The sequence below is a fragment of the Suillus bovinus genome (genome assembly GCF_016758785.1).
Source record: "Suillus bovinus strain UH-Sbo-P2 chromosome Unknown EDB93scaffold_88, whole genome shotgun sequence".
Classification (NCBI taxonomy): domain Eukaryota; kingdom Fungi; phylum Basidiomycota; class Agaricomycetes; order Boletales; family Suillaceae; genus Suillus; species Suillus bovinus.
Window position 1 is genome coordinate 126116 of NW_024542144.1, and position 16662 is coordinate 142777.

General features: G+C 47.5%; 8 protein-coding genes across 8 annotated transcripts; 3 read left to right on the forward strand and 5 right to left on the reverse strand.

Annotated features, from left to right (window-relative positions):
• The first annotated feature begins 43 nt into the window (after window positions 1-43).
• EDB93DRAFT_1212987 (DNA breaking-rejoining enzyme) lies at window positions 44-1685 on the forward strand. The gene is made up of 2 exons (XM_041451060.1): window positions 44-814; window positions 868-1685. The coding sequence occupies exons 1-2, from the start codon at window positions 93-95 to the stop codon at window positions 1205-1207; spliced, it is 1062 nt and encodes a 353-aa protein (XP_041302771.1). The 5' UTR covers window positions 44-92; the 3' UTR covers window positions 1208-1685.
• Window positions 1686-2327: 642 nt separating this feature from the next.
• On the reverse strand, window positions 2328-5018 carry EDB93DRAFT_1176770 (uncharacterized protein). The gene is made up of 10 exons (XM_041450531.1): window positions 4926-5018; window positions 4468-4877; window positions 4138-4414; window positions 3941-4080; window positions 3849-3890; window positions 3505-3738; window positions 3368-3439; window positions 3287-3310; window positions 2872-3238; window positions 2328-2810 (listed from the first exon to the last, which is right to left on the reverse strand). Exons 2-10 carry the CDS (start codon window positions 4566-4568, stop codon window positions 2619-2621), a joined length of 1449 nt encoding a protein of 482 aa, XP_041302772.1. The 5' UTR covers window positions 4569-4877; window positions 4926-5018; the 3' UTR covers window positions 2328-2618.
• An 845-nt stretch (window positions 5019-5863) lies between these two features.
• EDB93DRAFT_1176800 (uncharacterized protein) lies at window positions 5864-8162 on the reverse strand. The gene is made up of 8 exons (XM_041450532.1): window positions 7739-8162; window positions 7547-7675; window positions 7392-7490; window positions 7124-7343; window positions 6751-7070; window positions 6352-6682; window positions 6154-6300; window positions 5864-6103 (listed from the first exon to the last, which is right to left on the reverse strand). Exons 1-8 carry the CDS (start codon window positions 8054-8056, stop codon window positions 6069-6071), a joined length of 1599 nt encoding a protein of 532 aa, XP_041302773.1. The 5' UTR covers window positions 8057-8162; the 3' UTR covers window positions 5864-6068.
• A 13-nt stretch (window positions 8163-8175) lies between these two features.
• On the forward strand, window positions 8176-9520 carry EDB93DRAFT_907844 (uncharacterized protein). The gene is made up of 3 exons (XM_041457903.1): window positions 8176-8526; window positions 8574-8786; window positions 8839-9520. The coding sequence occupies exons 1-3, from the start codon at window positions 8237-8239 to the stop codon at window positions 9386-9388; spliced, it is 1053 nt and encodes a 350-aa protein (XP_041302774.1). The 5' UTR covers window positions 8176-8236; the 3' UTR covers window positions 9389-9520.
• A 73-nt stretch (window positions 9521-9593) lies between these two features.
• EDB93DRAFT_1176824 (Spo11/DNA topoisomerase VI subunit A) lies at window positions 9594-12219 on the forward strand. The gene is made up of 16 exons (XM_041450533.1): window positions 9594-9616; window positions 9685-9916; window positions 9965-10147; window positions 10211-10266; window positions 10327-10393; window positions 10452-10506; window positions 10556-10609; window positions 10662-10748; window positions 10800-10883; window positions 10938-11012; window positions 11065-11132; window positions 11182-11334; window positions 11391-11445; window positions 11502-11551; window positions 11599-11707; window positions 11776-12219. Exons 2-16 carry the CDS (start codon window positions 9711-9713, stop codon window positions 11779-11781), a joined length of 1308 nt encoding a protein of 435 aa, XP_041302775.1. The 5' UTR covers window positions 9594-9616; window positions 9685-9710; the 3' UTR covers window positions 11782-12219.
• A 381-nt stretch (window positions 12220-12600) lies between these two features.
• EDB93DRAFT_908000 (uncharacterized protein) lies at window positions 12601-13860 on the reverse strand. The gene is made up of 3 exons (XM_041457905.1): window positions 13226-13860; window positions 12696-13173; window positions 12601-12648 (listed from the first exon to the last, which is right to left on the reverse strand). Exons 1-2 carry the CDS (start codon window positions 13683-13685, stop codon window positions 12734-12736), a joined length of 900 nt encoding a protein of 299 aa, XP_041302776.1. The 5' UTR covers window positions 13686-13860; the 3' UTR covers window positions 12601-12648; window positions 12696-12733.
• A 22-nt stretch (window positions 13861-13882) lies between these two features.
• On the reverse strand, window positions 13883-14738 carry EDB93DRAFT_908058 (uncharacterized protein). Its single transcript, XM_041457906.1, has one exon. It carries the CDS (start codon window positions 14514-14516, stop codon window positions 14079-14081), a length of 438 nt encoding a protein of 145 aa, XP_041302777.1. The 5' UTR covers window positions 14517-14738; the 3' UTR covers window positions 13883-14078.
• Window positions 14739-15676: 938 nt separating this feature from the next.
• Window positions 15677-16480, reverse strand: EDB93DRAFT_907996 (uncharacterized protein). The gene is made up of 2 exons (XM_041457904.1): window positions 16195-16480; window positions 15677-16131 (listed from the first exon to the last, which is right to left on the reverse strand). The coding sequence occupies exons 1-2, from the start codon at window positions 16424-16426 to the stop codon at window positions 15884-15886; spliced, it is 480 nt and encodes a 159-aa protein (XP_041302778.1). The 5' UTR covers window positions 16427-16480; the 3' UTR covers window positions 15677-15883.
• Window positions 16481-16662: the final 182 nt, after the last annotated feature.

Below are 16662 nucleotides of genomic sequence, written 5' to 3' on the forward strand. Positions count from 1 at the left end.
GATGGGTATGATACATCATACGTAGACCCATCAGCGGAATTCGGATTCATTCTCTCTTCATCACATCCATTCTCAAAAATTTGTCATCTTTCATGTTGACCTCGAAACTACACAAAGATGTTATGCGTGGTATAGACATGGAAGCCGCCGCCGAGTTCTGTCGCAATGGCTCTTCGCCTCAGGTCCGTCAGGCAGCTGGGGTCACTCGTCCCGATGAGCCAATTCGTATACCAAGCAGCGAGTCTTGCAATAATGCTTCTGTCAACTACCGTCCTTCTGTACTTGCCAGTGAACGTGTCCTTCTCTGGACCACTCCTTACGGTATCACTTTTCAAAATCAGCTGGAGCAGCTTTATCCAGAATCCTATGTAGTCAAATTATTCTTTGTCATGGCAGAGTCACTGGACGAAAGCACTCGCAATGACTACGGCGCAGGCCTACTACATTTCAACCAATTCTGTGATCGTCTCTCCATACCGGAACAAGACCGTATGCCTGCCTCTGAGGTCCTTCTTTCCATCTTCATTGCAGATGCTGCCGGTTCTATCTCCAGTAGCACCGCGGACAATTGGCTCGCTGGCCTTCGCTTCTGGCATGTCATTAACGGTGCTCAGTGGTACGGTGAACGTTCAGAATGTCTTCGTCACGTCCAGCGTGGTCTTCGCCATCTCGCTCCGCCAAACTTGAACCCCCAGCATGCTCCTCCGATCACTTTCGAGTCGCTCGTTCAGTTGTACCAAGGCCTTGAACACTCCAATACCTTCAATACGGCAGTTCTGGCCATAGCTTCTCTCGTTTTCTGGTGCGGTTGTCGGTACGACTTTTACCACTTTCCTTTCAACCCTTTCTAACATGACATACAACCAGTCTGGAGGAACTGGTCATTCCCGCTTTTGATTCCTCTGATATGACCAAGCACGTAACCCGCTCCATCTTGCCCATTGTTACTCAACAGTCAAACACTATACGTTACTCGACCTTCCACATACCATGGACCAAAACCACCGGTAATAACGGCGTCGACATCAATGTTACCTCTCGAGACCATCTTACATGTCCTCACGCAGCCCTCTTTCGTCACCTCGAGGCCAATCCCAACATCCCATCTCACGCTCCTCTATTCTCCTTTCAAACCCCCACCGGCGCCTGGACTTCCATGACTGAACAGCGGTTCCTGGAGCGCTGCAACCAATTCTGGAGCTCCTGATACGAATCGGCGGAGCCACGAAGCTTCTCATAGACCCGGGACGTATAACCTCAGACGTAGTCAACGAAAATCTCGCACTTTCTTAACCTATCGACACCGCGTCGCAGCCCTTAATTATCGATCCTGCTTTCTCGTCTATCACTGCTCTCATTCGCATACATTCAGTCATACAATACGTCATCACATTTTACTTCCCACCGCCTTATCACGCATGTCCCATTCGCATTTCGCACGAGAACCACCGTTTTCCGTCATCACTGTTGTTCATGTGTCAGTAGCATACCGGCCGCACGGCAGAATGTCATAATTTGACAACGTCTCGCGTTGTGTTCGTGTGGGTTGCTTGAAAAGGAAGTGCCCCAAGCCACCGTGCTCCTTGAAGGTTTATTTGATCCCGTTTCTGAATTCCCGATTTGCTGCATAAGTACTCGGCTACAACACGAAATGTTCGGACCTCGTTTCCACCTAATTTCCACCCTTGAACAGAACCTAACCTACCTCGATTTACGTGCACGTCAGGCGCCGATCAGCAACTTCATCGTCAATCAGTGGGGTGGATTGTGCTACATAGTGCTACAGAGCACTCTGTAACGAATTATGTATTCCTGATTGGCACTCCCCACTGATTCATTCTTGTTTCGTCTCTTTCCAATAATCTCAAACTGATTGAATAACGCAAGCTCATAATCACACAATCATCCAATATACTAATCTTGGACTCAGTCAAAACTCAGAAGAACCAGATCATTCAGCCGTCACCTGGTCAATATCTCTTCTTTTATCTCATCCAACCCGTATACCAGCCGCTCTTGCGGCTGAGAACGCGTCCAGAAGATCCTTACTTACTCAGTTACATTATTGCGTGTGTACTATCTCAAAGTCACCTTTCCTTTAATAGATTGCATGTCTAAAACGCGCGGCGGGAACGGCGGAGGCTTGCTTCGCATGTGCAGACATGATCTCGCCACTTCGCTTTCCTGATGGCATGTGGGACGTAGGTGTCACTACCAATGCTTGTCAATCATAAAGATCTAATTCGTGTGTTGACAAGACAAGATAGATATATGTAGTGTGTTTTTCAAAGCGGCAGCTCAGGTCGAGCTGCATCCTGTGCTTGAAATTTTGATCCTGAAGTAACTGAACCAATATATAACAGCTGATATATTTTTTACATAAAGTGAGTCTGTACTATGTAGTCAAGAAGAATCAGGACTTCGAGACATCACATGCACCACGTCCGGTATGAAGATAAGTTGTGTAAGACTGTAACTTAGTAGTGACGTGAATAAGTAAGAAATGTGCAGTATTGTAGGCTACTGTCTAGATCCCGGGTATAGAGATTACCACTGACATAGTTAGGATGAAAACATACGGTGCATTTATGGGAAAATACTAAAGGGACCTAGGTGGATCACCTGGTAGCTTGCATGTAATCGGGAGGGGGCGGGATATCCCCAATGTTTGTAGAAGCCGTTTGCATTGATGCGCGACGCTGCACTGGTGAGGCCTTTGAGATGCCCATTGAATCATCGGGCACTGGCAGCTGGAATATATTTTGCCGAGTACCTGGAGCGTCAGGTAGAGGGCGACGTGAAGTTCCTGACTGTAAGAAGAGTTGGATAAAGTTGTTCAGAAAAGAGACAAAAATTGATTGTGGCTCCTACCTCATCAACCGGATATTCGACTTCATCTACAGTAGGCATGCTAGGATTAGGGGCATGTAGTCTATTTGCAGTACGAGACGATCTCTGAGAATCATAGTCTGCCTGTTGATATGACTGCCATGAAGTGCCTCGGGACAAGGTGTCTTCTTGTCTGACAAGGCTAGCATTACTTCTCGTCTCCACTGAGGAAGAAGCGCCCATATTAGCATTTTCTGGGGAATGTTGAGGTGTACGAATCCGATACAAGTCCTGCGATGCTGCATGTGCCGATTTCCACCGCCAATAAAAGAAGAACGCAGCTGCCGATGCACAGAGAGCCACACCGACAGCTACGACAATACCTGCAATAGCCCCAGAACCTAAACGTCTGCCTAGCGTATAAGTCATTGAGGTCGCTAAAAGTAATTTACCTCACGTTGAAGTTGAAACCTCATCGACGCTGCACACATGTAGTGGTTAACTAATTTGTGTGAGAAAAGTCTATCGACGTACACACCTTGAAGTTGAAGTTCCTGAGGAACCGCCAGAACCAGATGTCGGACTTCCCGACGAACTGGAGGAATTGGAGCTTCCGTTAATTAGCATCATGACGTGTAGGAGTCATGTGCGAGACCAGCACATAACCATAGTCACCTTGATGTAAGTAGTGCATAGTCTATATTGAGCGTCTGTCCAATTGTTTCAGGCAGGTTGACGAGGGTCAACTGGTGCTGACCAGGGCCAAGATTGTCTGCATGATAAAGCATGACTTCATAGAAAGTCAAATATGTTGTAGCATTGTACTGGATAGTTTTTTGAGAGTCGAGAGTGGCAGAATACAGACCATTGCCAGGGCCTACAGTGCCAAATATGCTCACAGATTCGGCTTGATGGGCTGTATGTTAGCTGGAATTCCAAGTATGTTCGTTGCTACGTAACATGCCCTTGAATTATCCATTAGTACAACACGGATAATTTTTGGCTCTCAAGCACTCACTGTGAATGTCAAGGTCACACTGGCATCACTAACACTCGTGGAGCTAAACGACATCATTGAAAACTTTCATGACAGTATGAGAGAGATGCTCACTGTCCAGTCCCATTATTGAACAGGTTTATACCAGCGGGGTTCGTGTTCCACGCTGGCTCCTGGTACTCAAATCTGGGGTCCGCATCATCGACCGTCTCTGTTACTAGCTGGGTCCCGCTAAATTCGGTCTGCCAAGTCACCTTTGACGAGCAAAAATAATGAGCTGTTGAACTGGCCAAAGGTTAGACACACTCCACCATGTCGATATCAACGTAGAGGTTCCCAGTGGCAGTGTTTGTAATCGATACCGTATGTAACTCTTGTGTCAAGCCACTCTGGTTGAAGAGCACTTGTTGAAACAAATTGACGTTGGATAGGCCAGTATTTCCCGCGAAATTTGCGCCGTCGACTGCCACGGTATATGTACCATGATTTGTTCTTTTAGCACCATATATCCAGAAGGCCGTGCCGTTGAAGGAGAATGTAGCGACGCTCCCTGTTACGTTCGATGTCTGGAACGTCCCGCGGAAGTATCTGAGAATAGTTGGTATTCATAAATCGCAAGGCAAATGACATAAAAGACAGACTGGTCCGCTAAAGGGTCATCCCCAGAGTTCCCCGCAGCCCAGGTAGAATCGTAGTGTATCAAAGGAGATTTATCGTCGACGAGAAATGAAACTGACGACATCTTAGGGTAGTGCGAGGGAAGAGAAGATGTTAACGCTCATCCGGTTGTCTCCTTGTGTGCGGTTTGGTTTTTTTTTTTGCTATCTTTGGACAAACAAAATCATTACTTTATGCTGGCGCCGCGGTGATGGTTTGATACTCGGTAACACATAGTACAACCGAACATCTGTACAAGATCCTAAATGAGAAGTGGCAGGACTGAGATTATGAATTCTGTCAGCGGCATACTGGGTCAGCCTATTATCCGCAAGGTTTGGTCGATGAAAGCCCGGATGATCAGCGCTCTGGTTCCTATAGCACTAAGCAGCGACTGATCAAAATCAGATTAGAGACTGCAGAACAGTAGTTATGTACTCACATAAAGCTGCGATGACCGGATGGCCGTGTTGCCATCCTTATGATGGAACTCCCAAAGCACTACCATCATTTGACAGGAGATGCATAACATAGCAACAACAGCTGACTAATCGAGGAAGCGCGTCGCACCACAGCCCGAAATCACTCATTTCAAAAAGCTGTGATTGTCGAATTTGCTTACTGTTTTCAACTAAAAAGTCACTTACATCTGTTTTCTGGTGTGTCGATCAACTCTCTATTCAGCTTGTTGAACCGGAATGATGGTTCGGTCGTTGTTGGGAGACCACTCCTGAGTTGTTTCCACTTTTCCAGTGTTATTCATGCCTCCATATGCTGCCTGCCTGACTTCGTAGAGCCTCAACCATCCGATATAATCTTTGTGTGGTATCGGCGACCCTGATAGCCCATCTGTCCCTGTCCCTGGTCTGATCTCTCGTACCCTGCTGCCATCTACTTAGTATATATATTTTTAGTAATAATCATGAAGCTTCCATTCATTGCTTATACCTTGCCAACCTGACCAAGTCCTTCCCGTTGTGATACTAGGTTTTGGAATACGCTTGTGAGCTGTGTTGCACACTTTGATATGTTGTCTTGTGCAGTCTGTCGTTGTGTATCGCACACTTGGAAGTTGGCAGTGTATCGCCTGAATATTTAAGTTCGCTTTGGAGCGTCATAGATAAGAATGTCAAGTAGAAATACCTCACGCCATATGATTAGCGTATACTTGAAGAGCGGCAAGTAGAAAGCCAATGAGAAAATGATCGGAAGTGGAAAACGGGGATTGGTGCACATGCACCGCTACTACCGTTAGCCCATGCACACCGAGACCGACAATATAGGCTGGTCCCTGTAAATTACAGACACCGCACACATCGTTCGCCGATCAGCGCTAGAGCACTAGCTGTTGAGGCTTAGGGACAAGTCGATCGATCAATATAAGACATAATGCATAAACATCGGAATCGCTGATATCGCAGCAAGCTTTCCAATGAAATAGCAAGAATCGGGAATGTCATTTCATGTGAAGGTAAGGTGCACATACATCAAAAACATATACCATAGCAGTGCATGCAACTGTGGTCAGAGGCTCAGGACGCGATCTAGGAGACCTGCAACACCTGTGTGTTCACAGAAACTACTCTCAAGAAGGAGGAGCTCCGCGCGCCTCATGATATCCTGGACATCTATCTCAGAAATTGATGCAGGCAACATGTTAGATTACTCACCTCCCCTGTCTCCACGTCCACGTCCGCGTCCCCTGCCACGTCCACGATTTTCGTCGCTTCGCCAGTCGCCATCAGACCGGCCACCCCGCTCAACCCGCTCACCACGCTCGACTCGTTCACCACGCTCAACCCGTTCACCACGATAACCTGCGAAAAATGGAGTGAGTGGATATCGTGAACAAAATGACCAAGACAGACCACCACGCTCGCCGCCTCTGTAGCTGCCACGGAAGTTCCCTCGATCGCCACCACGGAAATCACCCCGCCCACGGTAGCCACCACGTCCACCACGTCCCTCACCGCGGAAACCTCTGCCACGTCCGCGACCTCGTGGCTGTGTGAAGCCATCATTTTCAGGCTCCGGGACAGCGGCAGCGACAACTTCGACGCCATTCGCAGGTGTAGGTATGGGTTCAGCAACAGGAGTGGCTGATCCTGAAGGGGCAAAACTTGCTTGCAGGTTTGCAATCGATGGCAAACCACCTTCCTCGTCCGCCTCGGCCCAATCAATAGGTTGCGCAGGTGTACCCTGCGGAGTCAATGATAATTATAATCTGAAGCAAGCATGCTATAACTGCGGGCGAATATCAAACTTACATCGGCTTTCACAGATGAAGGTGTAGATTCTTCGTGCTCGAGAATACCATTCTGCGTTAGTGCAATCTCGGATTTCTCAACCCACTCAGCAGTACTCTCGAAGTCAGCGGTCTCAAGCTCGCTCGCCTGCATGAAATGGAAGCTACCAGTGCCACTCAGAATGCTGGTAGTGGGGATCCCGGCGATAGGTTGAGATTCAGTGTGCGAGTTACTTGAAGGCTCAGAAGCAACTTCCGTTGCTGCATCAGGCTCTGCCGGTAAGGGCGTTGGTTCACGTGGGGGGTTCAGGAAAGATTGCACAATATCCAGTAGCCTTGCATCTATCAGACTGTCAGTTTGATTCTAGGTTGTTGAGTCGGGTGGACGCTCTTACACGAAACACCATTAAAGTCGCCTTGTCCAGATAGAAGACCAGATAGGATTGTTTGCTTGAACTCAGACTCCTCGGTGGTGAGAGTCGAGCAAACAGAAAATATTGCATCTCCTTCAGCTTCATTGAAATCAAGAACGACAGGAAGAGGCTGGCGATTTGAGAGACATGTATGAAGGCGAATTAGAGACAGTATGGCAGAGGTTTTGCCAGCTGACGATGCCTATAAGAACTCAGCTACAAAATCCATCAATTGTAATAAATTCCCTACCTCGGCAGCAGCAACAGAGTCAGCGATTCTGACAGCCTCCGCAGCTTCAGCCTCTGCACGTCTGGCTGCTATTTCGCGTGCAAGGTCAGCTTCATGGGACTGGTGCGCAAAAAGATTTATTATTTTCGTTAGGTATATGATGGTATTATTCGAACCTCGATCAATTTTTTGACGTCTTTTAGTTCTTTGTGAACGGCCTCCAACGAAGAAAGGGTCTTCAGGGTTCGCTTTTGGTCATCGTCCAGTTTTTCGTACTCGATTGCTGCATAACTCCCTACGCGGGACTGGAAGACATACATCAGATATCTGGTGCCGAAGATAAAATGGACAATTATAATTTCACGTACTATCTTCTTGTTCAAAGCTTTTAAGCGCTTCTGGAGAATTTCTACGACCGGACTAGATTTGGGGGTGAATTCGTCGAAGGTCGCAGCTTCAGAAGGCGCAACAAGTTCTGGAGCGACTGTACCCTCCTTCACATCCGCCTCCTCTGGTGCCCGGTCAACAGGAGCAGCAGAAGCAGCATCAGGAATAATGACAGAGCCCTCGGGAGGCGAGTCTGCAGTTTTTGGCTTGTGTGATCGACGTTTTTTCTTTTGAATTTTTGCCTGTGACGTAGGAGGGAGAGCACCGGGAACAACACGGACAGTTGGAGCATCAGCCATATTGAAAAGCAGATAGTAGGATGAGCTAGTGCAAGAGCAAGAGCAAGGGCAGACAATTCAGTTGTGCTGGAACAAAAGTAAGTCAAGGGCAAGCTTAAAATTCAGATTCTCACGGTTGACGTACATCGATCTGCTTTTCACTATCAAAACACGGAGCGCGCTAGTAGCCAAACTATCGCCATGCATGCGGCAGATTTCAGCACTAATAGGCACTCCGCGAATGTGCAAATGGCCATGCACATGGCGAGCAAACACGATGACCTTTACTTTAACGATGGAAATATAGTCTTGCTCGCTGGCATGTCCTATTTCTTGGTTCATCAAGGGCTTCTGGCACGCCATTCTGAGGTTCTGGATGAGCTTATGCGCTCCATGGACAACACTCCGACACTCGAAGACCGTCCAGTCCTTACCTTACCGGATCCGTCTACAGATGTAGCACACTTCTTGAAAGCGATGTATGATGGAATGTTAGAACATGCGCCTTTCTTTCTCCATTCTAGCTGACGTACAACAGATCATTCATAACTTATGATTCAGAGGGATTTCCAACGCTCTCAGGCCTCCTCCACATGTTGACCAAGTACAAGGTGCACCATCTACGGAATGATATCTTGCGTGGACTCTCCAACTACTGGCCTACTACCCTTGCCCAATGGGACATGCGTGAGGCCTCTGTGACCGGACAAGATGGTACATATACACCACGCGATTCTCTGCCGCACCCTATGTTAGCCGAGTTAACTGATTTACTGTTCAATGTTGACCACTTTTTGAATCAGACAGATCATTAACCTCGCTCGTGAAATCGATCACCTGCCACTCCTGCCATCCGCAATGTATGACTTAACCCGATCCACTCCGAGTGAAGCTGCGATTGGTTTTGTGTCACCATTCACCGGCGCAAACGTCAGATTAGCATACGCCGATCTTCTAGCCGTTCTGAAAGGTCGCGAACAAGCTTCTCGTTTTTTCTCAACTTTCATAGTCAACAATTTGGAAGGAAGGCAGCCTTCTCAATGGTGTCTACGTCGCAAGGATGGCCACCCTGTCAACAAGAGGACATGCCAGATTGCGTTCGAGGCCATCACCTTCGAACTTCTGCGAGACATCAACGGCATCATCAGTAATCGGACCTCAGACCCACTGTACGCGATGGCCGAAGCAGAGCAAATGCAGATCCGCGACGACCCGTCGAACGGCGAGGCTTCTCCCATGAAAACGTGCGAACACTGTCGTGTGGAGTTTGGAGCGGTGGTTGATGCAGCAAAGGAAGACTTCTGGAGAAAGTTACCCAAGTGGTTTGACATAGATGTTTCCCCTTGGGGCTAACGTTGATGTTTGTCTGGTCAACCTGTTTCCTACTCGTTTTGTATTTTGGGTTCATGAAGGTTAATGTCCATTTTCGTGATATATTGGTTCTTTGACTGGGCACGTGATCGACGCGTTTGTGGGATAGTGAGCTTACATACGGTCGCCGACCACTCTGAAATTGACTAGACGATACACTGACTCAACACTGACTCACTGTAACCTTCTTGTGTGACTGCACGATTAGTGGTAAGCAATTGACTATCTAATATCTGGTCATAACAGTTTCAAGTCAATTTCCTGATGTACATAATAAGTTGAATGTTCTTTCAAGTCTTCAATCATGGCCTCAATCCTTGATGCGGACACGATTCTACAACATCCAGCTAGTAATGAGGCTCACGACGAAGATTTTCATGAGCTACATAACGAGCAAGTCTCCAAGGGCGATGGCGATTGTGACGTACCCGATGGTCCAGATGATGTGTATCCACACGCAGAGTCAGAATCGGAGGAGTCTGCCGAAGACAATGAGGAAGGCTCTTCGCAGTACGTCTAATATAAGTGCCCCATTATTTACTGATAGGCCTCGATAAGCTTTGAGGCAATACAAAAACTAGAACGACTAGCGTTATCGTTTCTTGAACAACTCGCTGGTTCACTACGAAACCAACGGGCTGACATAGCGTCTACAAGCTCTCAAGCAGCAATTAATTCAAGATCAAAACACCCCAAAATCGAGCTTCAGTTAGCTGACCGTCACAAAACATCCTCCGAATGGTAATGTCTTTACCTCAGGTCAAAAACTGCTATTTCAGTTCCCTGATGTGCCAGTGTTTTTAGCACTAGAGTCATACGATACCCCCTTAGACGAAGAGAAGCAAGTTTAAAGCCATTCGGTTGGTCCGGTAGTTGTTTCATGATAGCTTCGTTTTCACCCGATGACCGTTCGCACACAGCGCAGATTTTACGTGTCATGAACTTTTCTCACCAAGCCTTAGTCGACAATGTGCCATTAACAAAGCGGTATTTGTCTTTTATGAAGTCTAAGAAGGAACTAAGAAGAGGCTGGCCCTGTTCCTAGTGACATGTACTACAAGGATGTCCCTCTTTTCAAAGCTCAGGGATCCGTTGATCGAGTGCGTTCTCTGAGCACAGAACGTCAGCATTGGCACTCATAGCTGTCAGCTCGTCGATGATCTTGCGGCAACATTGGGCCTAGAACGGGCCGACCTCAAAATTGTAACCTCTCTGTCACTCTATCTTGGATATAATTCCTTCAACATTGTTCCAGCGAGCTGCGTCAAAGGGCCTTATATGCGGCACTGGGCTGACAATTCACCTTCTCGAAGGCGAAGCGATTTCTATTAATGACTTAGCGGTAAATATATCTTCCAGAAAGACAAGCCCAAATTTTGAATGCGGTTGTCAGGGAACTTTGATACCTGCGGGTGAAACCATAGAGCGATTTGAACTGAAAGGGGATATTTCATGGGTCCTTGTGGTCGAAAAAGAGGTATTTTCTGAAGGCCATTCCTTACAGCATATGTTGATCTGGTTCTCATTCTAGGCCATCTTTCAGACGCTGTGTCGTTTTCAGTTTGCAAGCCATCAGTCGCTTCCCGGTCCTGGGCTCATAATCACTGTAACTAAGTGGTATGACACTAGCTGCGTCGCTGCTTATATGCTTCCTCCAGGGTAAGGGATATCCTGACGTGGCCACTCGACAACTCGTAAAAACCTTGTCAGACAACCTTCCGCTGCAGTGAGTCGAAGCTGCAGCGTCTCTAAGTACTTATCATCACATTCAATAGTATTCCAATCGTTGCACTTGTCGATGGCGATGCGTATGGGCTCGACATTCTATCGGTGTACAAGCACGGCAGCTGCAGCCTACGACATGAAAACAAAAATCTGGCAGCAAAACGAATCGAATGGCTTGGCATCTGGGTATCCGAAATTGCAGGGTAGATACTGATAACTTTCTACCCCCGTCCTGACTGAAGTGGTTCACTCTTCATAGCCTTGAAATCGATTTGGATACACTGATCCCGATCACGCTGCATGATGAGAAGAAGGTAAGATGGACTTCATTGCCCCGCCATGAGTCCAACTCTGTCATTATCCTCCGTAGGCGCTCACGCTACTCAGCCGTCCCACCGATGTTGTGCCCACGAAATGGAGGCAGGTGTAAGTTTCCTACCACGACTTGATGCTAAATGTACCCACAGAAAAGAGCTCACGCGGATGCTCCACATCCGAAGGAAGGCCGAAATCGAGATTCTGTCAAGTTCTTCAAGTCAAAAGTCTGACTTCCTTCTACATTACCTGGCTCATAAAGTCTGCCACTTTATCGAGATATCTGCCTGACGGTGATACGAATGTCAGGCGTGCTTTCACATTGACAGCAATGAACTTTGGCCGCGTCCTTCGAGAGTTTATGGCAAACGGCGTCACGACGCAGCGCAAAAACCGTTGCGAATGTACCAAACATGCAGAAGATAGAACGACATAAATGCGAAAATACCTAGTACATCATACAATCAATGTTCATTACCACCAGAAGATCAGCAAAACTGAAAATAGGCATGTAAGACAAAAATTCCAAAAAAACGAGGGAGCTAAGTTAGAGTAGTCTAGTCCGTGGCACATTAGTATATACTCAAGAAGAATATTCTGGCAGTGGGTTCTGCACTGGCAGTCCTTTCTAGACTTCAAGACGTTTATCGAGCTCGAGCCCGAGCTGCTTCTAATGCTACACCAGACATATGTAAGGTTGAACGGGGGCTCCCGGGAGTGCCACTGGCACACTAAATGTGCTCATTGTTACAGCACTCGCAAGAACTGAAGCATCGTAAGGATTTGCAGGTGCGAAATATGCGTGCGAAACAGTGTGTGTAGACGCTGAGGCCCATCAGTAAACCGGTGAAACTAAGCGAGAGAACACAGATGACCGACTCAGACTTTTGACTAATATCATTTGGATGCCAGCCTCAGCAGTGTGAGGAAATAGGCAAGGTGAAACAATAAGAATAGCAACAAAGCTATTAATATATGGAGCGTATCTTACAGAGCAAGGATTCCCAGTAGAAACAAGGACTCCCAGCAGTTGGCGCTGCGGCCTCGAGGTTTGACGAGACAAACACATTAGTCTTCAAACTCCAGATTCTAAGTACCTATCACAGCATTCGAAGAAATAGTCCAAAATGCGAGAATAAAGTGAATTGTCGCAAGGTAGGCCGTGGTGTCCACTGTAAGAATTATTCTGGCGGAGGGTTCTGCTATTTTGAACGTCAAGACTCCGTTGCCTGTTTTCGAGTTGACTTACTTGAGCTACCGACTAGTCGCATAGAAAAATGCCCGTCATCACGGTAATTGTAGGGACCCGAGCCCCATAGGGTCCTCAACGTGTTCGTGAAAAGCTTGTGGACGCATACTGCGCAGAGCGGGTGGGCGCTGAGGATGTATTGGCAGGGATTTGTTATCCATGACAGTGGCTCCTCGCAGATAGAGGGTATAAATTTCGATACAAGAATCATCGTTCATCATGGAGGCGGTGCTTGGGATGCATGGAAGGGGCGGAGAGTGCGAGATATCAGGTGAATGCGTACATGCAGTGCCCAGTCGAGGTGGACTCGGATGTGAAGGTGAAAGTCCTCCCTCCCGAGGAGCCATGAAATTAGGGGGGCAATATTGACTGATTTCCGAGGAAGGAATGGTAGGTTCATCAATAATTTGATCCCAAGGGCGAGAAGACCGTTTCCTGATATAACAAACTACCAGTGCGGATAATATTAAAGAAAACACTGTTATTGGCTTGATATTTTGTATAGGAAGGCTTGGAAGACATCATCTCACTTATTCCGCATGATAAACTGGCTCGCGCTCCAGTGCTGAGGCCGTGACTGGCAGTTGAAGTTAAGCCATGTACACTGTGCTGCCCTGAGCTTGAGGAACTGGTACTACTAGTAGTGCTTGTATAATCTGACATGCCTGCATCGGCAATTGTAGAGACAGAGCTGGACTGAGTAATAGGGGTGGAACTGAAATGAGTAGTGATTGTAGAGGTGGGGATGGGGGAACCGGAGAAGGAGCTGGAACCAGAGAAGGAACTGGAACTGGAGGAGCTGATGCCGGAGAAGGAGCTGGAGCCAAGGAAAAAGCTGGAGCTGGAAGGATGTATAGAGGTGGAGGTACTGGTGGTATGGTGTGTAGTTGTGGTGCTAGATACATCGTCGTCATCGTCATCATCATCGTCCCCGCTTCCGTTATCGCGGAGGGGCATAATTCTAATGAATTTGAGACGACAGCGATCCATTTGTACTTTTACATGAACTCACGCTGGCTCCCGCAGGTGTGAACTATCTGTAACCGCGAGGGACTGCAATGCGAGAACAAAAGACAAGGCTGGAAACAAGCGGGATATGCCCGTGACCTTGCAGAAGACGGGGAGCACCGAACGTGGTGGGCAAAGGAAACGGTTCAAAAAGTATGCTCAAATGCATGGTCCCGAGTACTGTCGCGGTGGTCAGCGTAATTCTCTTCTAGAATAGCCAAGGAATAGCATCAACGTTAACTACTTTACATGGTGAGAGACAGAGTAGGTGATCGGTAACTGCCGGAGAATAGAAACTACCTCTTAGGAACGATTTACAAATCGGTACTGTTATGTCTTTTTACATAGAGACTAAATCATCCGTGATATATACACTCAAGAAGGATATTGTGGTGGAGGTTCTTCAGTCTGATCAAGACTCCGTTTATTGTGTTCGAATTCAAGCTCCTTCTGATGTCGAATCATATCTGTGTGAAGCATTGAAAGCCGGCGTTCAGATTGGGAGTTGCTTGAACTGCCGACCGCTGGCATATTGGAGGCCATCATTGTAGCACTCGCCGAAGCATCATAGGGTATTGAATGTGTTAGAGAATAGTTTGATGCAGGGCGAGAAGGTACTGGGAATGGGTCGTGGGGATTTGGCAGAGTAGGCGCATCCTGTGTAGCCATTTGCTGAGGGTCTGTCGCCTGCGACAATGTGCTGTAGCGGTTCTGAGCAGATACAGATACGGGGTATGAATTACGATGGGAATTGTGGCTCAACAAAGGAGCAGCACTCGAGATATGAGCTGGAGCCGGATATGCAGTATTCATCCGATGTGGGGGTGGAGGTGGAGAATTTCTCCCTCCAGATGCAACAGATCGAGGAGGAAGGTATTGACTAATTTCCGCCGTCACAAAGCCAGGCTTATCATCGACTTTCTCCCGAGCTCTCTGATATAGTCTCTTTAAGTTGTAAAATAGCAGGACGGATAATATCAAGAAAAACACTGGAATCAAGTCAATATTTTGGAGGGAAAGGGTTGTAGAACGTCAGTTCACCTATCCCAAGTGCTATCCCAGCTCGCGCTCCACCGCTAAGTCCTTTCTGGGACGAGCTTGAGGTTGTGCTAGTTGTGCTTATGTAACTTGAGCTAGAGCTGCTTGGAGTGCTGGACTGGGTATCAAATGTAGTACTAGTAGACGTCGAACCGGATGAAGTAGTGATCACAATTGGTGGTCCACTGGTACTCGTCGAACCGGATGAAGTAGTGATCACAGTTGGTGGTCCACTGGTGCTAAGTGTGGGGCCTGGTGGTATTGTCAATGGACGGATAGACAGTGCCATCGTTGTTGGCTGGCAGCTGAGACTTCTTCGATGAGGGAAGGAGCATGCATGTCGTTACCTTAATTATATGTGAGTAGGTCGGTCAGTACACCGATTCATACCCGAGTCATGCCCGAGGACTACGTATGCGTAGTCCATCACGTGCACTGCCTGTTTAAATTTCATCATGGGATAAGTCCGATAGGATGGCGACTTATATCTCGCCGCATGACGCGGCTAACGGCATTGTTGAGATCGGCTTATCGAATTTCAACTTCAGAGATTGACGTCGACTTAAAGTTTCGAGCTGCGGGAGAATCCGGTGGGTTTCAATTGGGGAAAAGTAGACCGATGAATTTTAGTGAGGAAAAACAATCGTACTGGGGAGAGCGACTGAAACAATAAATAAAGTAGCGCAGCGAATCCATGGTCATTGAATATTGAATCCCCCGAAGACTGATAGACTCTTCAGGTGGTACCACCTCCGATAAACGATCTACTACTAGTTCTTTGAGTAGCGACAAGCGAATACCTATCAGGAACAAAATTAGCGGCGCAGGCCTTGATCGATGATGGACAAGCGTTACAAATTCGTGCTGTTCAAAGTCCAGGCTTTAAACATCTTATCAGAATATGTGAAGGAATAGTTTCAAAAGTGGTAGAGCTGGATTATCGTGACACATTGCCAGTGCGCGTGGATGACATTCAAAAAGAATATTGAGTCGACGGAGGGTAGTGCGGTTCTTGAACCTCATAAAATTTTCGTTTCCTTTCTTCGAGTTCATTCTGATGTCGAGTCATATCTGCACGAGGCGCCAACGACTGACGCCCAGGATGAGAGTTGCTTGAATTATCGGCCGCTGGCGCACTCAAATTAGCCACTATTGCCTGAAGTTTCATAGGGTATCGAATATATTGGAGAATAGTACGAGGAAGGGCGAGCGGGTGGTGCGAATGGCCATTGGGAATTTGGATATGCAGCATCCAGCCGAGGTGGAGGTAGAAGGCTTCCTCCCCCTTCCGATGACGAAGGGGCAGGCTTATAATCAGCTTTCTCCCGGGTCCTCTGATATAGTCTCTTCAAGTAGTAAAACAGAAGTAGGGATAATAGCAAAAATAATGCTGGAATAAGGCAAGAAACAAATCAAAATTTTGGACGGAAACGCTCGTGAAATGTCAGCTCACCTATCCCAAATCCTATTCCAGCTCGCGCTCCAGTGCTAAGCACTTCAGTTTTCCGGGAAGAGCTTGAGGAATTTGTGATAGTCGCGCTTGCATAACTGGAGCTAGAGCTGGAGGTCGTGCCTGTACTGGGAGTTCTAGGACTGGACTGGGTATTAGAGGTGGACCTAGAACTGGATCGAGTGGTGGTCAGCGCAACTAGTGAGGCATGTGTATGTACAGATGACTTCGTCATCGTTCAAGGTTCAACGGAGCGACTCGAGCCCGAGATGCTTTACGAGAGCTGAAAAGCCAGCCCGTGTCGAGGGTTGTGGCACCATTGTGATATCATGCCGGGCCGCCGGCCCACCGAGAGCCACAGTGTCCCGCTCCATAACGATTGATGTATATATCACTCGCATTCTGCTTGTAGATGGACATTTACGCCAGACAGCAAAAGCCTACTAAAGGGTTTCACGTCTACCAGATGAA

Excerpts from the sequence above, each read along its gene's own strand:
- EDB93DRAFT_1212987 (XM_041451060.1), top strand. The coding sequence starts at position 93 with ATGTTGACCTCGAAACTACACAAAGATGTTATGCGTGGTATAGACATG. Across the intron at positions 815-867 it reads GTTTTCTGGTGCGGTTGTCG|TCTGGAGGAACTGGTCATTC; the intron begins GTACGACTTTTA and ends ACATACAACCAG.
- EDB93DRAFT_1176800 (XM_041450532.1), bottom strand. The coding sequence starts at position 8,056 with ATGGCTGATGCTCCAACTGTCCGTGTTGTTCCCGGTGCTCTCCCTCCT. Across the intron at positions 7,344-7,391 it reads ACTCTGTTGCTGCTGCCGAG|GCATCGTCAGCTGGCAAAAC; the intron begins GTAGGGAATTTA and ends GAGTTCTTATAG. Across the intron at positions 6,683-6,750 it reads CTTCATCTGTGAAAGCCGAT|GGTACACCTGCGCAACCTAT; the intron begins GTAAGTTTGATA and ends TTGACTCCGCAG.
- EDB93DRAFT_908058 (XM_041457906.1), bottom strand. The coding sequence starts at position 14,516 with ATGAATACTGCATATCCGGCTCCAGCTCATATCTCGAGTGCTGCTCCT.
- EDB93DRAFT_1176824 (XM_041450533.1), top strand. The coding sequence starts at position 9,711 with ATGGCCTCAATCCTTGATGCGGACACGATTCTACAACATCCAGCTAGT. Across the intron at positions 10,610-10,661 it reads AACGGGCCGACCTCAAAATT|CGAGCTGCGTCAAAGGGCCT; the intron begins GTAACCTCTCTG and ends ACATTGTTCCAG. Across the intron at positions 10,749-10,799 it reads TTTCTATTAATGACTTAGCG|GGAACTTTGATACCTGCGGG; the intron begins GTAAATATATCT and ends TGCGGTTGTCAG.
- EDB93DRAFT_907996 (XM_041457904.1), bottom strand. The coding sequence starts at position 16,426 with ATGACGAAGTCATCTGTACATACACATGCCTCACTAGTTGCGCTGACC. Across the intron at positions 16,132-16,194 it reads TGGAATAGGATTTGGGATAG|CATTATTTTTGCTATTATCC; the intron begins GTGAGCTGACAT and ends GCCTTATTCCAG.
- EDB93DRAFT_907844 (XM_041457903.1), top strand. The coding sequence starts at position 8,237 with ATGCATGCGGCAGATTTCAGCACTAATAGGCACTCCGCGAATGTGCAA. Across the intron at positions 8,527-8,573 it reads AAAGCGATGTATGATGGAAT|ATCATTCATAACTTATGATT; the intron begins GTTAGAACATGC and ends GACGTACAACAG. Across the intron at positions 8,787-8,838 it reads GATTCTCTGCCGCACCCTAT|ACAGATCATTAACCTCGCTC; the intron begins GTTAGCCGAGTT and ends TTTTTGAATCAG.
- EDB93DRAFT_1176770 (XM_041450531.1), bottom strand. The coding sequence starts at position 4,568 with ATGTCGTCAGTTTCATTTCTCGTCGACGATAAATCTCCTTTGATACAC. Across the intron at positions 4,081-4,137 it reads TCTACGTTGATATCGACATG|GTGACTTGGCAGACCGAATT; the intron begins GTGGAGTGTGTC and ends TGCTCGTCAAAG. Across the intron at positions 3,891-3,940 it reads TTCAATAATGGGACTGGACA|CTCCACGAGTGTTAGTGATG; the intron begins GTGAGCATCTCT and ends GATGTCGTTTAG.
- EDB93DRAFT_908000 (XM_041457905.1), bottom strand. The coding sequence starts at position 13,685 with ATGGATCGCTGTCGTCTCAAATTCATTAGAATTATGCCCCTCCGCGAT. Across the intron at positions 13,174-13,225 it reads CAGTTTATCATGCGGAATAA|TGTTTTCTTTAATATTATCC; the intron begins GTGAGATGATGT and ends AGCCAATAACAG.